The sequence below is a fragment of the Aplidium turbinatum genome, chromosome 2 (genome assembly GCF_918807975.1).
Source record: "Aplidium turbinatum chromosome 2, kaAplTurb1.1, whole genome shotgun sequence".
NCBI classification, from domain to species: Eukaryota; Metazoa; Chordata; class Ascidiacea; order Aplousobranchia; family Polyclinidae; genus Aplidium; species Aplidium turbinatum.
Genome location: NC_137473.1, coordinates 9,464,998 through 9,488,312, shown reverse-complemented (window position 1 = coordinate 9,488,312; position 23,315 = coordinate 9,464,998). Strand labels below are relative to the sequence as shown.

The 23,315-nt window shown below is 40.4% G+C and overlaps 1 protein-coding gene across 1 annotated transcript; it reads right to left on the bottom strand.

The window, feature by feature from the left end:
• Window positions 1–10,881: 10,881 nt before the first annotated feature.
• On the bottom strand, window positions 10,882–16,524 carry LOC145788307 (uncharacterized). The gene has a single exon (XM_082600088.1). The coding sequence runs from the start codon at window positions 16,522–16,524 to the stop codon at window positions 10,882–10,884; it is 5,643 nt and encodes a 1,880-aa protein (XP_082456214.1).
• Window positions 16,525–23,315: the final 6,791 nt, after the last annotated feature.

Here is a 23,315-nt window from a genome sequence, read left to right as displayed (position 1 = left end):
CTAACAGCGAAAACATATTTTTCAAAATTTGATCAATAAAATATCACAAAACCTTTTCAAAGCCAAATGAGTGGGGGGGTGATTTTGCATTGATCACCCCCCCACTCCAATTAGTGGGGGGGTGATCACCCCCCTCACCCCCCCCCTTGGATAGAGCCCATGCGTTGTTCAAATATGGAGAGATACTTTATTTTGTAACGTGTGCAAGATTTTGTTGGACATTCCCAAAGGTAGGCCTATAACATCTCCACTGATTTAAGAGAAACAAGCGTAAGCTGAAGGTAAGAAGAATGAAAGTTATGAAAATGAAAGAAAAAAGAGAATACTGCAGTTACCTTTTTCAAGAATGAGAACAAGCGGTAAAGAAAGTGGCAAATCTTTATGTCTTTCTAATTATGCCCTTTTTATTAAATCTGTGGAGATGTTTGAGCTTTTACCTTATAGGAAGGGAGATGTTTTTTATTTGTCCTTCACCATGAGAAAATGCAGTAAAACACACATATAGGTAAAACAGAAAGGCTGGCAGGTGGCAGCATTGAATAACCTTGCAGATTCCTAGACGTGATGCCTGTCATCACGTACGTAGCTTACCATAACAGCAATACCGTAGTAGGCTAGTATCCTTTTCTTAAATTGACAACCGTTGTGAAAGCACAATCACTAGCCTACATGTAGCCAGGGCCGGATTAAGGTTACTGTAGACCAACGGTGGGCAAACTGCGGCTCGTCAACCGAAATTTTGTGGCTCTTGTGTTGAATCGTAATACTGTATTACAAAAAAAAATAAGATTATACTTTGTGAATATGTTATCTCGCGCTGTCAACCAAGCAAGCAAAATCGGTTGGTAAAAATTAAAATTTGTGACTTACACTTTCTTCAAAATCTAATTTGCGCCCAATACAATACAAAGATCAAAAAGGAGTTTCTCTTTTGCTGTAGCCATTGTTAAACAATGGAATTGTGACGTTCCAAAAGCAACATTGTAACTCTCCTGGCTCATTTTGCGTTCAGTCAGCGACAATTGGAAGTTTCATAAAGTCGCTAAGCAGCGATTAGTTGAAGCTTAGAAGTAGCACCACAATTTACTTATTCATTTTTATAAGAAAGTCACCTCTTTACCAAAATTGCATTTTTATAAGAATTTATAACTTTGTAAAATCAAAACATCGTGCAACCTTGACAAATGAACGCTTGGAAGAGTTAATTCGCACAGCATTAACAACTTGTCGTCCAAATTTTCAGAGATTAGCGAGTCAAGTACAAAACTGATATGGATAAACAATCATTGTGTTTTTATTGTTGTTTTGTTATTTTGTGTCAACTGATTTTGCGGCTCGCCGGTGTTTATGGTTTATCCGCATGCGGCTCTTGCTTTGAACAACTTTGCCCACCCCTGCTGTAGACCTAAGGCTGTTTACTAGAGAAGGGCCTAATTTTGCAAACCAAGCTACAAAAAGTAATAAAAATACATAAACGAAAAATTAAAATTATTTACTGCAAAATAACATTAACATAACAGAAAAGTGGCTAATGATGGCGCATAATTGGTTTTGGAAACAAACACAATTCAATCGAATTTAAAGCAGATGGAAAAGATTATGGAAAAAAAGAAATGAATAGTAGGTATCTATGGTAATAATTTACCTAATGACACTCTAAACCAGGGGTTTTCAACCTTTTTTCCAGCGCGACCCCCTCAGAGCAATCAATGTAGTCTCGCGCCCCCCCTCCCCCATAAAAGTATTCAACAAAAGCCTATATAATGCAAAATTTAACCAAATTTTATTCATGCCAACATCCAGTTATGTTTAGTTTTGCTGTTCCAACGTAAACTTCCGAAACGAAAACGTTTTTTTTTGCGATGTTATCACGGCTTTTATTACATTTCCTCCGATTTTTATTTCCATTTTTGATCAAGCCTAGCTAGATAATAGGAGAAAAAATAATGAGAATAATCTACGGTTTCCCACTTTCACCAGTTGAATTTATTGTAATCTTTTATGCATTTATATAAATCAGTTTCAGTGAGATGATTGGTGCTGCATATTTTTAACTGTTAAGTTTGTCAATGCGTGCACCTGTTACTCAAAGAACTTACAAACAAAATAGCCGACACTAATTTTTTTCAATGCCAATGAAAATGATACTGAAAAATCTATATTTTGCATAGGATTCTACATAACTTTGTTTATTTACCATAGCGTTGTAGCGTAACTGGTTAACTTTAGTCTGCACAAAACAACGTACAGGAAATTGGTGAAAAATGTCGAATGCTTTCCTGTAGTTAAAGCCTTTGCAACGTCTGAAAGCTTAAACGATATAACCTCAAGTAGAGGAATGGGCGATTGCGAAAAAACACAGTTTTTAATCTTCTCTGGCAAAAATAATTGAAAGCACTACATTGGAATTTCAAGCGTCTCGCGAACCTCCGAAAAACGCCTTGCGACCCCCAGATTGAAAAACCCTGCTCTAAACTCAATTTCAGTAAAAGTGGCGCCTACGGGGTTTTGGAAATGGGCTCTTCATATGTATTGACTCAATTCAGTCATTCGTTTTTAAGCAAAAACTGTACTGTACTGGTAGGCTACTGGATCTGTATCACTATCAGCCTTTCAAAAATTGAGGGCCGAATTTTTCCAGGGCCTAAGGCTATAGCCTTATTAGCCTAATGGTTAATCCGGCCCTGCATGTAGCACATAATTATAAAAAGTTCACAATCTGCACTCTGCAGTTAACATGAACTTTAATTTTCATTCAACATTCAACTTAATTTCCATTCAAGTATGTGCATTGTGCACACATTACATTCAACTACTTCAATTGAGTGTAAACAACTTTTGTTTTCATTTTTACTGAACTCAAGACTATCTTGTTTCAACGTAATGCCGATGCTTGACATTTGTCACATTAAAAACACGGAAAGCAGCTAACTCGATGACTAATAAATATAGTCTTTCGATGCTTGCTGTCTGTTGTGGAATCTAAATTGTTATGGTGCTTTTTTATTTGCATTATTTATATTTATACCGTATAGGGCAGGCTACTATTCTCGCAGCAGGCGAAATAAAAGGTTTCCCTCTTTCTCAACTAGGCCTGCATAGTCAATTCACGAGTGACGTCATTAGAATAACTGTTTCTAACGCTAGTTGCAACTAGTGCTAGAAACGATAATTCTCCTGATGAACATCCAAACTTTTCAGTAGGTTATTCATTACAATAATTGATAAATTTAATTTTAAGTTACTCAGGAAATTTAACAGTTAGTGACGTTGTAGCCTATGCTTGAAAGTTTAAAGTAAATCGCACATCCAATTGTTATAGTCTTTATAGACTACCTACAGGCTACTTCCTTTGGAAAAAAGGGACGAAACCAAGCATTACAACAAATGTAACACACATTTTTTTCCATTTGGAAATGAGGGTGTTATTCATAATTAAAGTCATGTAAAAAGTTTTTATAATGTCATTTTAAAGACTTCATAATTACGCAAGTTCTTCATTGTTTGGTTAATTTCAGTTAAAAGTTTGTTCTCTCCTTAAGACAGCAAGGTTTGTGTAAAAGCTTTGTTTACTTGTGGAAGAAAAATCACACCTTTATCTAGCTGTCTTGTGGCGTGAGTGTGTACATTTTGAATTTAGATAAAGTGTTCTTAAAAAAACGCTCATTAGGTTGTTGTTGATGAGTTGGTGCACGAATTTAGCAAGTTTCAGTTTGTAGATATCTTCCCATTCTTACAATTGTAATGACTTGACTTGTATAGATCACTGAAATAGCAAAATATAGAATTTTATGTTATCGTGCAAACAACATTGTTGAGTTTAACCTGGTCACAGCGGTAAACCATAATCACTTCGTGGGAAAATTGTAACATAAGATTCTCGGATCCGTTCGTCTGTATGTAATGACCGAAAAAGAAACACTCTTCTGAAACGTCTATTCAAAAAGTGTATTTCTGTAAAATTAGCCCGCGACTATCGAAAATGGGGTGCAACGCGATACACCACTAAAAACCTGTCACTACAATCCAAACTACTTAGATAAAGATGGAATTTTCGTCCAGCTGGCAAGCACTAAGCAAACAGTTAAATATGCGACTAACTTTCAAGCAACCATTTTACGAATGACTAGAATACATTGCTATATCTCAAACTCACGTACGTAGTTACTGTGACGTCATAGTGAAACATTGTGAAGTAATTCTCAACAAGTGTGATACAAGTCTTACGAACGATGGTGCAATCTTGGCTCATTTTTTAGGAAAAATTCCATGACGTAATACGCTAAGATTCAGTAGACCTGAACGGTTTTATATGACGTTTGATTTGGTGAACCATTGTCGGGAACATAGCGATCCCCTAGTTATGACAGTCTGACATGGCATAACTAAAAAAGAATTGACGACAATTGTGAGCCAATGAATAAAAACACACGATACACAAATTGTTTGAATCACTCACGTTTAAGTTAATACGCAAATACAAAGGGCATGCAAAGAATGAACAGCAATCAGAATAATACGCGACGATACATGAAATTGGTACCATAGGTACACGCTAAAATGACGCTATATACAATTGTTGCGATAATAACCGACTGTTCTGGGCTCATACAAGTGTCGGCCACCGCAGACAAAACCAGGCTCAAACCCTAACACTTAAGTGTTCTTTACGGGGGCCAGGCACGAAATATCCCTCAACACGTAGTCTACTTTCAGTTTTGCAGACGGCAACTTTAGCTCTACGAACCACAGGCTTCCCTTTCCTAATTTGTGGAACTACCTCATGCACCCTCCCAAGTTGATACTTCCCACGTTTACCAATGTCTTGGAGAGAACCCACCACTACAAGTTGACCAGGCTCCAAATTCTCGGCCATTTTTAACCATTATTTTCGCCCCTGAAGCCCTGGCAAGTAAAAATCGATCCATTTACTCCAAAACTGCTGAGAAAGTGACAAATTGAACCGATAATCCCTTCTTAATTGGTCACGATCATGTGGTTTCCCAACAGCACAGTATGGGTCCAAGTATGGGGTCAAAAGTGAGGCAGGGGTGATGACAGTAAAATCCCTAGGGTCACCACTCAAAGGTACCAAAGGGCGTTCGTTCACGATCCGAACGGCACTGCCTGTGTACGTAAGCAGTTCAATAAAATTGGGCTTGCGTATTGAAGTGTCCAAAATGTGAAAAAAGTACTTGGCCATATCGGCCACGAAACCAAATCTACCAAGCTGAAATCTAGCCAAGACATCTGCCAGAGGGTTTAAGAAATCAGGACACGAAAACATTGCATCATTAACACAAGTTCCTCGAAATTCAGACTTGCCATCGTAAACAATACGCTTTTTTAATTGTGACGTCACAAAGTATGGTAAATCAATATCTTCCTTCAACGGTACAGGTATCTCAAATCGACCATCTTTCAACTCAATATTCGGTTCAACAAGTTCTCTAACCAAAATTTCATTGCGAGACAATTCACAGGTTTCATTTTGCAAGGTCAAATCCTGAATGACTTTATTCAGGTCTGCTATTTCCATATCACGAGACTCAATTTTACGCTGAAAGTCAGAGATGACATCCGACTCTGAAGACGTCTGCACTCTGCACACGTTAGCAACGCTTTCATCTAAGGGTGACTTACCACCACAAGCCAACCAGCCGAGAGGAGTGAGTAAAGCATGCGGTTCACTACGATTTTCACCAACACGCTCTTCTTTAGCCCACATCAAATAAGCGTTGTCGTTGCCAATCAGTACATCTACAGTACTACAATCATTCAAATGAAACATATTCACGTCATGAAAATGACAAAAACCACTTAAATCCTGCTTATGCGGTAAAGTTTTAACATCGTCAGCCCAAGCTGGGTTAACCACCGAAGTAATATCACAAAACAGTTCATCCGTCTCTAACGACTGGATGTTGAGTTTAACAAGGTTAGCACAAGTAGGTTTCTGTCCAGCCAGAGTATCCATGTTAAACGACGCTTTATCATACGGTTTAAGGCCAAGTTTGCACACCAAATCACTCGAAATAAAAGTCAACTGCGAACCAGGATCATGCTGACAATACACCAACTTCGATTTGCCAGTCATTGGATTCAAAACACGAGCAGCAGTAATGCGGTTAAAAGCTGCTTTAACATTTCAATCACGTGGCGCCACATAAAAATCATGCAGAAGAAAATAGTGTTTCCTATCGTTGTTAGGCCCACACTTACGACAGTTGTTTGCATGAACGCAATCCCTAACCATATGCTGGCGCAAACAATTCAAGCATATTTAGGTGTCAAGCGCAAAAATTCTTTACAATTAGACAAAAAATGATATTCAACTTGACCACGTGACGAACAATAAATACATGCCGGTAGGTCCTTACGTCTGGCCTCACCATCGCGCGGTGTGCCAACAGCAGTCGAGTACTGCGAACTACCTGACAGCACATTATCATGGGGTTTTACCGACGTCTGCCTAACCGGACATGAAGGCAATTTTCCTTTGCCAAACTTTTTAAAATGCTACGACTCACCAGAATTGCCCATTAGCATAATGCTAAAATCAGTCGACTTGCGCGTTTCCTCCCGTACTACAAAATTGAACAAACTCTGAAAAGTAGGCTCATCAGTGCCATCATACTGATCACCTAAAAAGTCAAGATAACGCTGCTTAGCGTCAAACGGGAGTCGCTTAGCCAAATCCAAAACAAAGCGTCCTTCCAATTTATCACGCTGACCATAAGCTTGCGCGTAAAGCAGACACTGCGACAATTCATCTTTAAACTCTTTCAAATCACTGGAAGAGATCGAAGTTAATTTGCTACCATAGCGATACTTTCTAATTTCTGGTTCGGCGAAAAGACCTCCACGAACCCCAAAACGTTGGGACAAGCGAGATAACGACATTTCTATCCTGTCTTCCTCTGACAAGCCAGGGGTGTCAGAAACCAAATTAGCAATCGTTTGAGGAGCTGTCCTAACACAAGCTGCTTGTAACAAAATCAAACGAGTTCCTTTAAAGAGCGAAGCTGCCATCAAGGCCGTAACACGATTTTTAAAGAAGATAAATGGCATTACCATCGTAACCAATCAAGGCCGCCTTATCAAAAAACGTCCTACTATTTTGGTATTCAAAAAAGCTATCCTGTTGTTGAGAACTCGATTTAGCGGGAGAAGACAAGCTATATCCCTTAAGGGGCTGAGTGGGCTCAGTCACATGCACAGCCCGATCACGATCCTCACACACGTTAAAATCAGGAGACGCGATACGCCTCTCACAACCACCCAAATTACGTGTAGCTGGGCGATCAAAAACTAACAGCGCAGAAAACTGTGAAGGGGGCAAAGCATTACTGCTATCAGCGGCCCCGTGACCTGTACGCTCTGGGGGAAGAGTTCGGCTAAAATTCGCAGGCTTTGGCTTTAGATCCTTCGGAAGATCCTTAGCTGCGGCCCCGAGACCTCCTGAAACAGTTTGAAAATATGTGGATTGTACTTGTCCACTTACAGATTGAACAGGCGTCTGAAAAAGGTTATGTAAATTAAACTGTGATTGATGTTCACTTCTGGAATGCCTAGAAGATCCCTTCTTAGAGCTACGCCGGGAGCCCACCTCTGATCGATATTCAGCTAAAGCTACCTCCTTACGTTGTTCAGCCCTCAACTGTGCGTCTTTGAGTGCAAACTCAGCAGCTCTCGCTTCGGCTTTCGCAGCAGCCTCAGTTCGTACGCCTCAGCTGTCGCTGCGGCCTCACCAGCTCTCGCTTCGGCCTCAGCTCTCGCGGCAGCCTCAGCTCGTATGGCCTCAGCTCTCGCGGCAGCCTCAGCTCGTATGGCCTCAGCTCTCATGGCAGCCTCAGCAGCTCTAGCTTCGGCTTGTATCTGAAGCTCCTCTCGTCTTAGCTGTAGGTTAATTTGTGCCACTATCCGAGACGAACTCCTAGACATCCTAGTGCTTACATTTGAGGCGCTATCCTCAGGATGTATGTCAGCATCCAACATATCTGGGAACTCACTTTCTTTTTGTTCGAAGTTATTTTTTAATGAGTTAAATTCCGGATCTACCCTATCACGAAGTTCTGCCAAGATTGCAGAGTTAAAAATTTTACTCAAAAGAGCATGGAAATGCCGTAAATCCTCTTCCAAAGTAGAAAACTTAGATCTAAAAATTAACAGTTTCTGCTTATCACTCAAAGAACCTAGGGCTACAGAAAATTCCCCAATTCGAGTCAAAATATCCCTTCTTAAAGATGCCGGGTCTCTCGAACTGACTTAGCCACATCTTTACTGGGTCCCTCCCCAGAATGGCCTGCCCGACCGCAAAGAACATCATCAGGCTTAAACTCAGTCGAGTCGACGGCGGCCGAGTCCCTGTCGCCACCGAGTGTAGACATATTAAATGTTGGGGCTAAATTTAACAATTAAAAAATTAAGTTACACAAACACACAAATATTAAGTTATAAAAAACTTAACTGCAAAGACCGTAAAAAATACTAAAAGAATTTACATGAACAATACGTAGTTGTAGGGGTATATATATGAAGTCCTAAAGTTCCACAAAACTTGTTTGGATTCGTCCACTTGAATCTTCAAGCACAGATCGATTGTCTTTAATCTTTTTTCTTGCCAATGTTATTTTTTCTTCAGAACCAACAAAGAAACGCCTTCAATTTTTAGCTTGAAGTTCTTCAGTACCAACTGAGAAGAAAAGTCTTTGATTTTCTTGTGCTTTAAGTTCTTCTGCACCAACTGAGAAGAAAGCGGCTTTAATCTTTTGCTTCTGTAGACTACCAACCAACAACAATCTTCTTTATTATTTTGCTTCTGCAGCCTACCAACCAACAACATCGTCTTTTATTCTTTCTGTGCTTCTAAGTTCCAACTGACAACAACGGCTTTATTTTTTATGTGCTGTGCTTCTTGGCCTACCAACTATAACAAGCCACGTATTTATTTTTTATGGTCACAGCGGTAAACCATAATCACTTCGTGGGAAAATTGTAACATAAGATTCTCGGATCCGTTTGTCTGTATGTAATGACCGAAAAAGAAACACTCTTCTGAAACGTCTATTCAAAAAGTGTATTTCTGTAAAATTAGCCCGCGGCCATCGAAAATGGGGTGCAACGCGATACACCACTAAAAACCTGTCACTACAATCCAAACTACTTAGATAAAGATGGAATTTTCGTCCAGCTGGCAAGCACTAAGCAAACAGTTAAATATGCGACCAACTTTCAAGCAACCATTTTACGAATGACTAGAATACATTGATCTATCTCAAACTCACGTACGCAGTTACTGTGACGTCATAGTGAAACATTGTGAAGTAATTCTCAACAGGTGTGATACAAGTCTTACGAACGATGGTGCAATCTTGGCTCATTTTTTAGGAAAAATTCCATGACGTAATACGCTAAGATTCAGTAGACCTGAACGGTTTTATATGACGTTTGATTTGGTGAACCATTGTCGGGAACATAACCTATGAGTATGACGTACTTCATAAAAGCCAGACAACGCACAATGAGATTGTTAAAACTGCTGGGGGCAGATAATGGCGTCAAAGTATCATTGTCTTAAATTGAACTGGCATTGATTGAACGTAGGCCTACTTTAATATTTATAACGAGGATTCATTGACATAAATCCCACAATGAGGACAACTAAAAAACTAAATATTCATACGAAACGAAACAGAATGTAAGAAATATTCTGTACCTACCAAATATTTCTTCTTAGTGTGGTGGGTCTTGCTGATTGTTCGATGCGAGAGAAACCCAAAATAAAGCTACCTGACTACTAGAGAATCTACAGGGGCACAGCAATTAGTACTACCGAATTCCTAACACTGTACCAGCCGAGAATCTACAACCGTACCATTGAGATCAGGGATTTACTTTAAGTGACTCTGCACCTAACAATTTACAAAAAAATATTGACCAGACCACACATCCGAGCGATCCAACACCGACGATCGAAAAGACAATTACAACTCATGGCAGATAAAATGTACGAGAAACAAAGTTGCCAAATACAGGATCAACACACTAGGTGGCGGTAAATACACAAAGAAAGATACAATGTGCGACCGCTGTTTCCAACATTCCCACCCCTAAAAGCGGCAGTTAATAATGGCGCTTTTAAAACTAGAGAAACAGCACCAAAACCAAGAATGTAATGTGTGACAAGACACAACATAACTCCTTAACATATAGCCTACAGTATACTAACATAAACTAACATACTAACAAAAACGAATATAAACAGTAGCACAAATTGGTAACGCAGCCAAACTTTACTATCTTGCGTCACTACTGCAAGATGTTAATTGAAAGAGTAGATAATAATTGAAAATGAAGGCACCTTTAAACTAAAAAACAGCTACATCAATATGATGTCATAAAACACAAAAATAAACATAAACGATGACACAAAATGGCAATGCAGTACGGTACTACTATCTAGCATTAATGGCGCAAAGCTGCAAGACGTTAATTTAAATTAAAGCAACAATGGTGCCTTTAAAAAAGCAGTCACAAATTAAATAGCGTTCCAAAAGGGAACCCTAAAGAAATAAAGAACACAAAATGGTAAGCAGCACCGCTATCGTAGCATTAAAGGTACAAGAGCTGCAACATTTTAATTTAACAAACAAAACCTAACAAACGAGAGCAGCCGAAGCAATGACAGCATTGCTTGTACTACACAGACTTACTGACTTATTTAAAACACGAAATCACAAACAGTCTGTACTTATGGCTCTAGCGCTCGCGCGCTGCAAACAGAAACTAATAAAAATGTTACACTTACACTACTCCTACAATATAACAAACGATGCAATATAACATAAGCCTCACATGGCAGCCAACACAAATGTCTGTTCATTGATTGATAGCGCCCTCCAGCAAACAAATCTTTCGAATGTCTCTCATGAAAATCGACCCATCCGCTGTGCGCACACGTACCCGTCTCACTAGTCCAGCATTGTCAGGTAAAGTTTCAATTATGATTGCTTTAGGCCACCGGCCTCTCTCTGTCAGATCGTCTTTGACCAACACCAAGTCACCAGGTTGCAAGTTCGGTGAAGCACCAAACCATTTCTGCTTGGGCTGAAGTAATGGCAGATATTGCTTTGCCCACTGCTCCCAAAACTTATTTGCCAAATATTGCGTTTTCTTCCACGAACGGCGATAGACATCAGCTTTGGAAAGGTCTTCTGATTCACTTTCTTCGACAACTGTACCAGTAAGGATAGCATTTGGGCTTAAAGTAGCCATATCATCAGGAGACGACGGGAGAGCAGTTATCGGACGATTGTTGATTATTCGTTCGATCTCAGACGTGTATGTTAGCAATTCAAATTCCCCGAGGGTGGCTTCAGCTACAATAGAGCGAAAAATCTTCCTGAAGATTCTGAAAAACACTTCGTAAAAGCCCCCTTGATGTGAGGCACGAGGCGGGTTAAAATGCCAAGTTACCTCCTTTAACTTGGTTTCTGCAGCTACAAAATTACCACCATTGTCACTGTAAATGTCAGTTGGTCTCACATTCCTGCGATTGCAAAAACGCTTGTAAGCTTGGATGAAAGCGTCAGTGTTTAGTGATGGGACCACTTCCAAATGCACAGCCCTGGTGGTCATGCAGTTGAAGATGCAGATGTATCTCTTCACTCGACTACGTCCAATAGTCACCATAATCGGACCCATTAAATCTGTACCAATTGCAATGAAGGGTGTTGATTCTGTCACTCTTTGTTGAGGCAAACTAGCCATCTGCTGTCGGCCAGTACTGGCCTTCCAAAAGCGACATGTAGGACAATTGATTAAAACTTTCTTGACAGCCGACCTTCCTTTAACAATCCAGTAGGATCTGTTCATGTCGGCAAGCACATGACCAACACCCATGTGTCCCTCTCGCTCGTGGTGAAACTTGATTAACAGATCAGTTATCGGGTGGTTGTGAGGTAATAACACAGGATGCTTGTTTTCGAAGGCCAGAGAAGAATTTTGCAGCCGACCTCCCACACGCAGCACTCCTGAAGACACAAATGGACTTAACGATTGTAGCTTTCGTAGCTCAGCACACTCCGTTAACTGCGCTTCGGTGATGGAGACAACAGAACTTTCCGATGCACTCGAACTTGAGAGCTTCTCCACCACACCTGGAAAGGCTTGTGCTTGGGAGACTTTAAGAATAGCTGTTAGTGCCTCTCTTCTTTCTTCAGCTGATAGACACCCGACAGGAGGAGGACAGGAAACTGCAGAACACTTCCAGCGCAAATAGACCTTGAAACGCCTAAGCCACGCAACGGCTTGCTGTAACCTGTGGAGATCCGAGTACCGTGCAAACAGCGGGGTCAGGACGACTTCAGAATCAGAACAAGCAACTTGGGCGGAGCATTGTCTCTTACAAACTTCCGAGCCATCCTCGGCTGAATCAGTCAAAAAATCAGGCTGCCGAGGCCATTTGTCCTCACTATTTAACAAAAATGACGGTCCATTCAACCACGAAAACAAGCGATCAATTTTACCAGGTAATACACTACGAGAGCCAATATCAGCCGGGTTGAGATCCCCAGGTACAAATCGCCATTGATCGACTGAAGAAAGAGTATGCAACATTTCAATGCGATTGGCTACAAACAATTCAAAACGTGTGGACGTATTGTGCAAGTATCGCAACACTACTGAGGCATCCGTCCAAAAAAATACACCATTGAATGTAAAATTAAGCTCTTTACAAATAACAACACTTAGCTTGGCTGCAAGAACTGCAGCTGCCAATTCCAGTCTGGGAATTGTTACCCTTTTAAGAGGTGCAACACGTGACTTGCCCATCACAAAACGACACTGTACTGTGCCATCTGCATACATGCATCTAGCATACGAGCAAACACCATAACCAACTGAGCTGGCATCAGAAAAATTGTGCAACTCGACTCTAATCAATTGCTTGCCAGCACACAAAATACAACGATCAAGCTGCAAGTTCTCAGTCTCAGGCAATAAATTTAACCATTTTTCCCAACTTAACTTTAAATCAGGAAGATTTATCTCTTCATCCCACCCCAATTTGGCAAAGCAGGCTTTTTGAAGGATGACTTTAGCTGTGAGCAAAAAGGGTTGTATAATCCCCAATGGATCATACGTTTGATTTATCATTGAGAGGATGCCCCGCCGAGTAATAGACTTTTGAGCAATCCCCACCCGAACATGAATTTTGTCTGTGGCAACATCCCAGTCAACACCCAGTGCTTTTGTTACCGGAAGCTTGCCTGCACTTAAATCGACACCGTCTGCCAGGTCATCTTCAGGGAGAGTTGACAGGACCTTCCAACTGTTAGACACAAATTTGGTTATATGAAAACCACCAGTTGCCAGTAAGTGGCGAAGCTGGGTGACTAATTTAAGTGCTTCACTTTCTGTAGTGCAAGACATGCACCAATCATCAACATAAATATTATTTTCTACCGTGTCCGTAGTTGCCACATCAGCCCCAGAAAGATTGTCCATCGCTGTCCTCCTCAGAGCAAATGCCGCACAGCAAGGTGACGATTTGGCGCCGAACACGTGGGTCTTCATACGATATTCCACAGGATTCCGACTCACATCACCCTTCTCAAACCACAAGAACCGCAGTGCATCTCTATCATCCTCTTCCACTAAAACCTGAGAAAACATGCCTTTAATATCACCAATAATTGCTGTAGGGTGTTGTCGAAACCGCAATAACACCCCAATGACATCATTGGTGAGGTCAGGACCATGTAGCAATTCATCATTTAAAGACCTGCCATTGCTGCGAGCACTGCAGTCAAACACCACTCTAAATTTTACCGATTCAGAGGTGCAGTGATGTGGAATAAAAAAGGTTTTACCATTGGCTGGCTGCTCATTAGGAACAGGCTCAGCATACTTAGTGACATATTCAGACATTTTGTGTGAGTACTTTTGCAATAATTCAGGATTCGAAAGGAATTTTTTTTGCAGACTATATAGCCTCCTTTCAGCCAATTTCCTGCTGTCTGACAAATGGGGGTAATCTCCCTTCCACAACAAGCCAACAGAATAATGACCATCTACCTTCTTTACCGTCCTTTCTAAAGTCCCAAGTGCCTGTTTATCCTCCTGAGAAAGAGCACGCTGGTTCACCACATCGTTACAGTCGATGAAATCCTGAGCTAAGATCTTAAGGATCTGCTCACATGACTCTTCGTTTTTCTCTCGACCTTCAACAAAGTTCACCATGAAGCGTGGCACAACTTGCAGCGCTTTGTCCCCACTATTGGCACCATATACAGTCCAACCCAAAGCCGTACGCAACCCACATGGCTCACCAGGCTTTCCTTGAATCACATCTTTTAGCAGGAATGCCTGATGAAGCTCACTCCCCAGTAACAATTCTACTTTTTTCTCCTCTAAAACAGGGAAATTCAACCCTTTTAAATGTGGAAACGCATCTACTAATTCAGCACTGGGTATGCTGCTGCTAACATCGACAACTTCATCTACAACAAACACATCATTTAACATGAAGGCAGACTCCTCATCCACACCTTGGACACCCATGCCATCTACCCGTTTGTTCAGTGCTGACGTCGCATTTGTTGTGACTAACTCAATGTTGGTGGCAGTGAGAGACACACCCAGACGCTCCGCTAAACTGGAAGAGCAAAGGTTAACATTAGATCCCTCGTCGATGAAGGCATAGGTATGAACAAAATTGGAACTGTTGTTCGCCCAAACCTTCACCGGGACCACTTTGAATATGGTGCACTCACTTTGTTTTACATTGGTGGAACAGGCTATTTTAGGGTTCACCTCATTTGCCAAAGAGCTTTCTTCACTTTGTCTGTCCCTACTGTAGTGCAAAAGTGAGTTGTGCTTATGGCTGCACTCTCTACAAAATAGCTTACTTTTGCACTGGGCAACCTGATGACCTGGCAGTAAGCAAACATAACACAGTCTTTTTTCTTTTACAAAGGCCCTTCTGCCTTCAACAGTCTTAGCTTGGAAAGTATCGCACTTCCACAGCGGGTGTTCCTTTTGGCAGCAGACACAGGATCTCCTCGCGCCTGAAGCCGAGGGGTTCACCACTTGCTGGGAAGCACAAAACCTTCTACCACCTCCATGTTCTGCATTCGTTCGCTGCTGACCAACCCCCCTGTCCTTCTTTTTACTCAGCAACAGGCCGTACTCGCTTTCAGCTTCTGACGCCGCCCTTTCAGTGAGAAGCCTCAAATCCACAAAGGTCCCTCCACCTCTCTCATTGCTTACAGCAACAAACTGTGACCGCACCTTGAAAGGCAATCTTTCAAAGAGGCCATGCATAAGGTCCTGGCTATCTAGCATCCAGGCCTTATCCCAACCTTGAAAGCTCACCTCACATCGGTACATGCGGTCACTTAACTGAAGCAATGCTTCAGCATCACCTTCCTTTATAGGCGGGCCCTCAAGAAGTTCCTGTCGCAACCGAAGCATCAATTTTCCTGAATCTCCAAATCGTTGCTCCAGACGCGACCAGGCTTTGATGTAGGCCTCCTCGCTGCTGATGAGACAACTCAGGCCAGCTATAACTTCATGGGCCTTCCCTATGCACATGCTTTCTAAAAATGCCATGCGGTCCTCAAAATACGGGTACACTTCCTCGACATGGCGCCTGAATCTCTTCTTGAAATCCCAGAACTTTATGACATCTCCATCAAATTTATCCAATACCAACCTAGGAGCAGGTGGAGCCGAGATAGGTCCACGATATGCCAGGGGATGACACACACTGGCATTCCCTTGGACCACCTCTTCTACCACCGTAGGCCTTGCAGCATAGGGGTAAGCATCAGGATTTAAAGCCTGACCACTGTACCTAGCCTGCGGAAATTCAGACTTTATTTGCTCAACCTTGGGAACAGTAGGTGGATGCTCTAGGTGATTCGGCATGTCTCTAGATGTTGAAGGCTCACTGGTCTCTCTAACCTTTTCTGATGGTGGCACAAAGGGACGCTCCGAAACAAACTCCCCAGTTAGTATTGGACGAGGTTCATCATGGTTATCCGCAGATTGAAGCGAAGAACCTGAAGACCTATCTTCACCACTGGGAGTTTTTACAGCAAGTAAACAACTCTCTTTCAATTTACAAATTAAGTCTTCAATCTGATCAGCTTTTAGTTCTAAATTTTCTGTTGACGCCGACTCCTGGTCCAAGATTTCAACGTGAAGCACTGAAATCTCTTCCCAGTAATCATCAACTTCCTTTTCTAATGTGGCTATCAAGTGCAGAGAGTTGGGCTCAGACTGCAAAGCATTAAATTTTCTTTTAAGTGCAGCGACCTTCACCTGCACTTGATATAACTTTCTTTTTAAGGTTTTAGTCACCACTGCTGAATCACTGCCATGACTCGATTCAGCAGACTCACTTTGTGATTCAACAGCAGACGACGAATCACTACCCTCTTGAGTATTATGTGAAGCATTGCTAGCACCCAATTGAACCTCAGGTGTAGAACCACTAACCTCTTCATCAGCCATGCCCAAACTTAAATAGGCTACGCTTTAAATAGTCAGTAAAGTAACAGTAACAACTTAACCAAGTACCGTACGTACTCTAGACAGGCTTCAACTGTCCTCAAGACTATACAGTAAGCTAACTACAAAGTTAGCCCACAACAAATAAAGAATCAAGGTCACTAACCGATAAATAGTGAAATCAATGCTCAAGCATTAACCTTGCTTCTTTAACACGATAAGTTTGACAGGTTGCCGATACTGTCCCCGTAAATATAGCTAACTCATACAGAGCTAGACTACACAAATAAAGTTCACTAACCGATAAATAGTGACAAAAATAAACAAACACTTACCTTATTTTTATAGCTAACTCATACAGAGCTAGGCTACACAAATATAATAGGTTCACTAACCGATAAATAGTGACAAATAATAAACAAGCACTTACCTTATTTTTTTGTAAATGAATGTAAGAAATATTCTGTACCTACCAAATATTTCTTCTTAGTGTGGTGGGTCTTGCTGATTGTTCGATGCGAGAGAAACCCAAAATAAAGCTACCTGACTACTAGAGAATCTACAGGGGCACAGCAATTAGTACTACCGAATTCCTAACACTGTACCAGCCGAGAATCTACAACCGTACCATTGAGATCAGGGATTTACTTTAAGTGACTCTGCACCTAACAATTTACAAAAAAATATTGACCAGACCACACATCCGAGCGATCCAACACCGACGATCGAAAAGACAATTACAACTCATGGCAGATAAAATGTACGAGAAACAAAGTTGCCAAATACAGGATCAACACACTAGGTGGCGGTAAATACACAAAGAAAGATACAATGTGCGACCGCTGTTTCCAACATTCCTTTGTCAGTCCGAGGATAAAGATTCAAAACCAAACCAAACCAAACCAAAAACGTTTTTGAACAAATCTTTGCATTTATAAGAGCCAGAAGCAATCTCTTCCAGAAACTCCTTATTCGCAAAAAAATAGGCTACTTTGTGCATCTCAGGTGTAGGTTTACCTTTACATGTACCAGGAATTTGACTTTTTTTTTTTTTGTCTATTATCTCACTAACTGCTGAAAATAAGACAAAGTGAGGACACTAAGTTTTTCTAAGACACTGCATTCAAAAAAACGACAAATCTTAGAAAAAAGAACGGTATGGCAACCCTGTTTATAACATTGAAAATTGAAATAGAAGCTGTGGGCTGTGGGTGGCAGCTTTAAAAGATTAATTATGTATTTATTTTATGATCAGTGCTTCCACTTTGAAAGATTTTATCCCGAAAAAGGGATTTTTCAACGCTTCGAAGGATAAAAAAGGGAAATGAAGATCGGAAGGATTTTTTAGGGATTTTTAGCAATTTTACAAGGAAATTTTGACTTAAAAAGGGAATTGTTGTTTTTAGCAATATTAAAGAAAATTTTTTCAATGTTTCCATTCAAAAGTTCTAAAAACGACTGCAATAACGATGCATAAAAATAACTATAAAATAAAATATACTAAAAAAAATAAAAATAACTAATAAATAAAAAAAAAAAATAACAATAACTAAAAACGATGATCAGCTGGTTTCCGTCGCCACTCACTCGCCATCCGAAACCCCCTCTCACTCTCTTTCCCATTCTCGCCTTTCCGTCACTTGATTTCTAGTGAGTGAGTTACAGTGAGTGCAGTGAGTGAGTTAGTTTTCAGGGGTACGAAATGAGGGATTGAGGATACCAACTGTTCTGGGTACAAATTACCGTAGGTTGCACCCATAATAGAGCTAGCTAGGCTGTGTAGTGTGTATACGACATGTACAGTACCGTATGGTGTACACAGTCAGACTGAGTCAGTATCATGAACATGAATAGGCCTAGTATCCTAAAGTTTTCATCAGTCTCAGATGATTGTGAAGACGTTACTGACAAGGAGAAAAAAGAGATAGCTACGCCTTATAGAGTTGAACAAGTTAGCGCATCAAGGAACACCAAACTAAACACAAAAATAAATTTGTTAATCGATGGATAATTCGTTACTGCACATTTACCACCTGCATATTTTCGGTGTTAGGGATAGGTTAAAGCAGTGGTTCCCAAAGTGGGCGCCAGCGCCCCCCTGGGGGCATTTGCAACCATGAAAGGGGCGCTAGCTATAAAGTGGGCGATTGGGGGGCGCTGAGAGTAAATCGGGGCATTTACAAGAGGATTGCAAAGCATTTTGTTATCATGCAATGGCTATCAATACGATGGCTTTCCATGGGAAATGGCCTTGCGCGATTTTATTCGCTGTTTGAAACTGTCGCGGAATTTCTACAGAGTTGTCACCCTGATCTTGCTAATGACCTTCTGGTTGTGAGAAATGATATCGCCTCCTTGTCAGACATATTTTGTGGGAGGGTGAATAGTCCTCACGCTCTTTGGTCGACGTTGCCTTACATGCGAAAGTGGGAGCTCCCGATGTTGGGTTTCTCAGCGAAGGCAAGTCGACTCTTGTGTTCTACTAGAAACAACTTAGGTTTGTGGTACCGAACTAGAGCAACATCCTGAAAGCGGATTAAGCTGTTTCGTGCAACATATTTTCCAAATTTAATGAATTACATGTATCCCTTCAGGGTACCGTAACGAAGCAAATCTAATCAAAGTGAAATCGGCACTGTCTGGTTTCAGTAATAAGCTCGTGTTGTATCAGCGAAATTTAGGGAGACGAGACTTTTTCCAAATCTCAAGCTTGCATCAACTTGATACCAGTGACAAAGGCATATCTAATGTTGATGTAGAGACGTACAGCAATCATATTCAAGAAGTATTCGATTCCAGGATGTATTCCAGTTTGAAATCCCTGACTGGATAATAATCGACCCATTCTGTGATATTTCGGAACATGGAATTCTTGAGAAGAAACTGATAACATTGCAAAGCGATTTTGCACTCAAACCGAAGTTCAATATCTTGCATCAAACGTTATGGCAGCAGAACCAAATCAAAGAGAAATACCCTCACGTGTGGAATCGGGTCAAAGTTTTTATCATAGCCTTTCTCAGCCTATACTTGGTGGAGCGTGCTTGCAGTGCCATGACAATACTTGGATAACAAAAGAAACCGTCTTGACAAAGTTAGACGGGGAGACTTAAGATTGTTCCTATCCAAACTGGAACCCGATATCAAGAGGCTAATGACATTGCACCAACCTCATCTGTCTCATTAGAGTTGGACTTTAAGTTGTAATGAATGGAAAACAACTTTGGTTTTACTTTTTTTTTGTCGAGGGGGCGTTTGATACTCTGTTCGTTGTCCAGGGGGGCGCTATTAAAAAAAAGTTTGGGAAACACTGGGTTAAAGAGTCCGTGTGGGAAAGATGAGAGTGGTAATTGGTAAATGATGTCCAGGACTCCAGGAGGTAAATATCCCAGAACCGACTAACTGACAAGCGGCTTTTTGGCTGGACAGTGAACAAAGGAAGTAAACCATGTTATTGTAAAATATGTGCTGCTTTTGTGTAGCCTACTGTTCTAATAAAACAGTGTTGCTTCAACATACCATTGCTACTGGAAAAAATCAAGCTAACCTTTGTAATTTATTCAGCACTTTATGGTATCAGATTGGGTTTGTCAACTAAATCAGCCATGCTACTGCCCGCAAGGTATTGTTTTTTGTAGCAATTTGAATACTGTACCACTTCTTCAATTCATTGATTTTCTGTTCTTTCAGGTTAAAACGTAACTTAGGTGAGATTAAAATAACTTTAAAGTTGTATTGGCACTTTTTTTAACTTAAATAACGTAAAAAAAATAACCTTGCCTATGAAGGAAATTTTGAAGGATTTCTGACTGAGAAAAAAGAGGTTTTTCAGGATAAAAAAAGGAAACTGAAGCTCTAGGATTTATCAATTGTCAAAAGTGGAAGCACTGTTTATGATGTAGTTGTACCAAAAAGGAAACGGTCGCCTACTGAAAGTAGAAATCCCACTACAAGCTTGTAAGAGAAAAATACATTTAAATCGTTCGCTATAGCCTACTGATACTGTATATACCACAACCTTGAAAATTGCGTTGCATCAGCCATTCTCAGCATCTGGCCAATGGCCTTCACAAACGACGAGAGCAAGTCGTTTAGGCGCCGACAGTTAGGTGCTGGTCTAATAGGCGCGCACACTGTGGCGTCTGGATATTTAGGTGCGGAGCACTGTGGCGCCCTGTCATTTAGGTGCTATTCCTAGTAAAGTCTGTAGATTGTATCAGCTTGGCAGCTTGCCAGAAAATTATATCATGGCTTCAGTGAGTGAAGCTGCTTAAACCGGCAATGCTTTTCACACAAAATGTTATATTGAACAGAAAAATATATTGCTGTTTTATTGATTTATTATTGTTTTATTTGTTGTTAGTCCAGGTTTGCGTTGATGAAAGCTTTATCAATAAATTATTCAAGCTTCCAAACATTATTGAGTTCATTTTTAGTTAACTTCTTCGCGACCACGGACGTATATACACACGTCTTGGGATTTTTGCCATGATGACCAAGGAAGTATCCCTACGTCCAAGGTTAAAAGGTAGCCTATTTCAAGCAAAAAACTGTAAATGATGGCAGATCCATAATCTTTGCCTGTCCTTTTTTGGCTTATTAAAAAAAAATATTTTGGCAGTGCAGTTATCAGATGAAGACTTCTTAAAAATGGGGACACAGTGGATTTTTTTTCTTTCATTCATTGGAATTTGCAGTCAAAACTGGCTAGGCAACCCCTTACTTTGGAATTTCTCGATCAAAAAGACTGTAGGCTAAATTACGTAAACTTTTTGCTTAAAATTTTCCAAATTTCTCTATAATCATTCTGCTGTACCTCCTAAAGCATTGCGCGCAGAAACGAAGTAAAATTTTTCTTATGTGCAGAATTGTTTTGGCATTCGATTAAACTACATTTATTTTCATTTATTGTATCATGCTTGGGTTAGTAAAGATTATAATGAAGTACACTTTTCTGCCAGTTTTTAATTTTTAAAGAAATTAGAAAAAATACCGTATGGAAAGTTGCTAGTTGTACATAGAATGTTTTAAATTTTATTGCAAAGCTTTGCATCTTCGGATAGCTGAAGATGTATGCTTTCATTTGATGTCAAGATTGTGCGTCTACATCGATCACATGACATGTTTTTACGGCGTAAATACAACAGATGTGTGTGAAAAATGTCTGGTTATTTAGATTAAATATAAATTACTTCTGTTCTGGATGGATTGGCTATGTGACGAGAACGCATAAGACGCTCTACTACTGTTCACATGAATACATTTCTACAGGGCATATAGGCTACACCTTGGCTACAAGTTGCAAGCATAACGGTGAGACTTTGCTCGTTTATAAACCTAGTCCGGGTTTTGACAGAAAACAAAGTTACTCTTCACTCAAGCCTACCGCCCGCTTAAATACAGCCTACGGTAGGCTACATTTTTTACTGGTGTTTAGTGTAGTTATTATTTGACCTAACTAAAAGTGAACTTATACATGTTCGGAAACTTGAATAATTTATTGATAAAGCTTTCGCCGGCGCAAACCTGGACTAACAACTAATAAATGCTGAACACGCGCATTAAAAAAACAACATATTTTTCTGTTCAATACAACATTTTATGTGAAAATCATTGCCGGTATAAGCAGCTTCACTCACCGAAGCCATGACATATTTTTCTGTTCAATATAACATTTTGCGTGAAAAGCATTCCCGGTTTAAGCAGCTTCACCCATATATTTTTTCTGTTGAATATAACATTTTGTGTGAAAAAGCATTGCCGGTTTAAGCAACTTCACTTACTGAAGCCATGACCAACAACGCACACGCATTAACACAACAATATATTTTCCTGTTCAATATAATATTTTGTGTGAAAAGCATTGCCCTACGCCCCTACCTGCCAAGCTGATACAATCTACAGACTTTACTAGGAATAGCACCTAAATGAACGGGCGCCACAGTGCTCCGCACCTAAATATCCAGACGCCACAGTGTGCGCGTCTATTAGACCAGCGCCTAACTGTCAGCGCCTAAAAGACGTGGACCCCAAACGACGGTGTCTTTTAAATTGTGAATATTACCCCTTTTAGGATTGCACCAAGCCTTCTATCATGTTTCGGTTGGCATTTAGGCAGTCTAAATACTGTCTGCAACTTTGTTTTCTTCACTATAATTGCAATTAGAGACACAGTATTTCTAAACCATGTTTATAAGAGTATTAATATATTACAAACAATGCTTCACAAAGTAAAACTATGGGCCTAAAACTTAACGCAACCCACTATGGTAATTTACTGTACTCACTTTAAATTTCTGCTTTCTGCAATATCTAGTCTCAGGCTACTTATGGTGCATCCTGACTCATCATCAGTAAGATAACCGGGGTGGCTAAAAGATAGATCCTCTGGCCTAGAAGTTCAAATGACCACTAGCAATTCAAGTAGGCTACGCTGTTTCGAATCAGATCATCCATAAAATCAGTAATCAGTGCTTCAAAGACTTTGAGTCTTTGAGCCTAGTATATGTTAGAAGTTTTATTTTTATCTCTTGTGACAATATAGATTCTCAACTTTATAATAGCATACACAATACAGATTCCACATCACACCGAAACCTGAACTACCACAGTCATGTAACTGCTTGCTTCTGTCTCAGATAATGATTCCAACATTTCCAAGGCAGTTAATTTTGTGTCAATCTTCTTGCTTTGGTAGCTTACGTCATGAAATGTGGTGCTATGACTTAGGAGATAGAGTAGTCATGGTAGCTATGACTTGAAGGCTAATTTAACACAATATTTTTGTAGTTAAA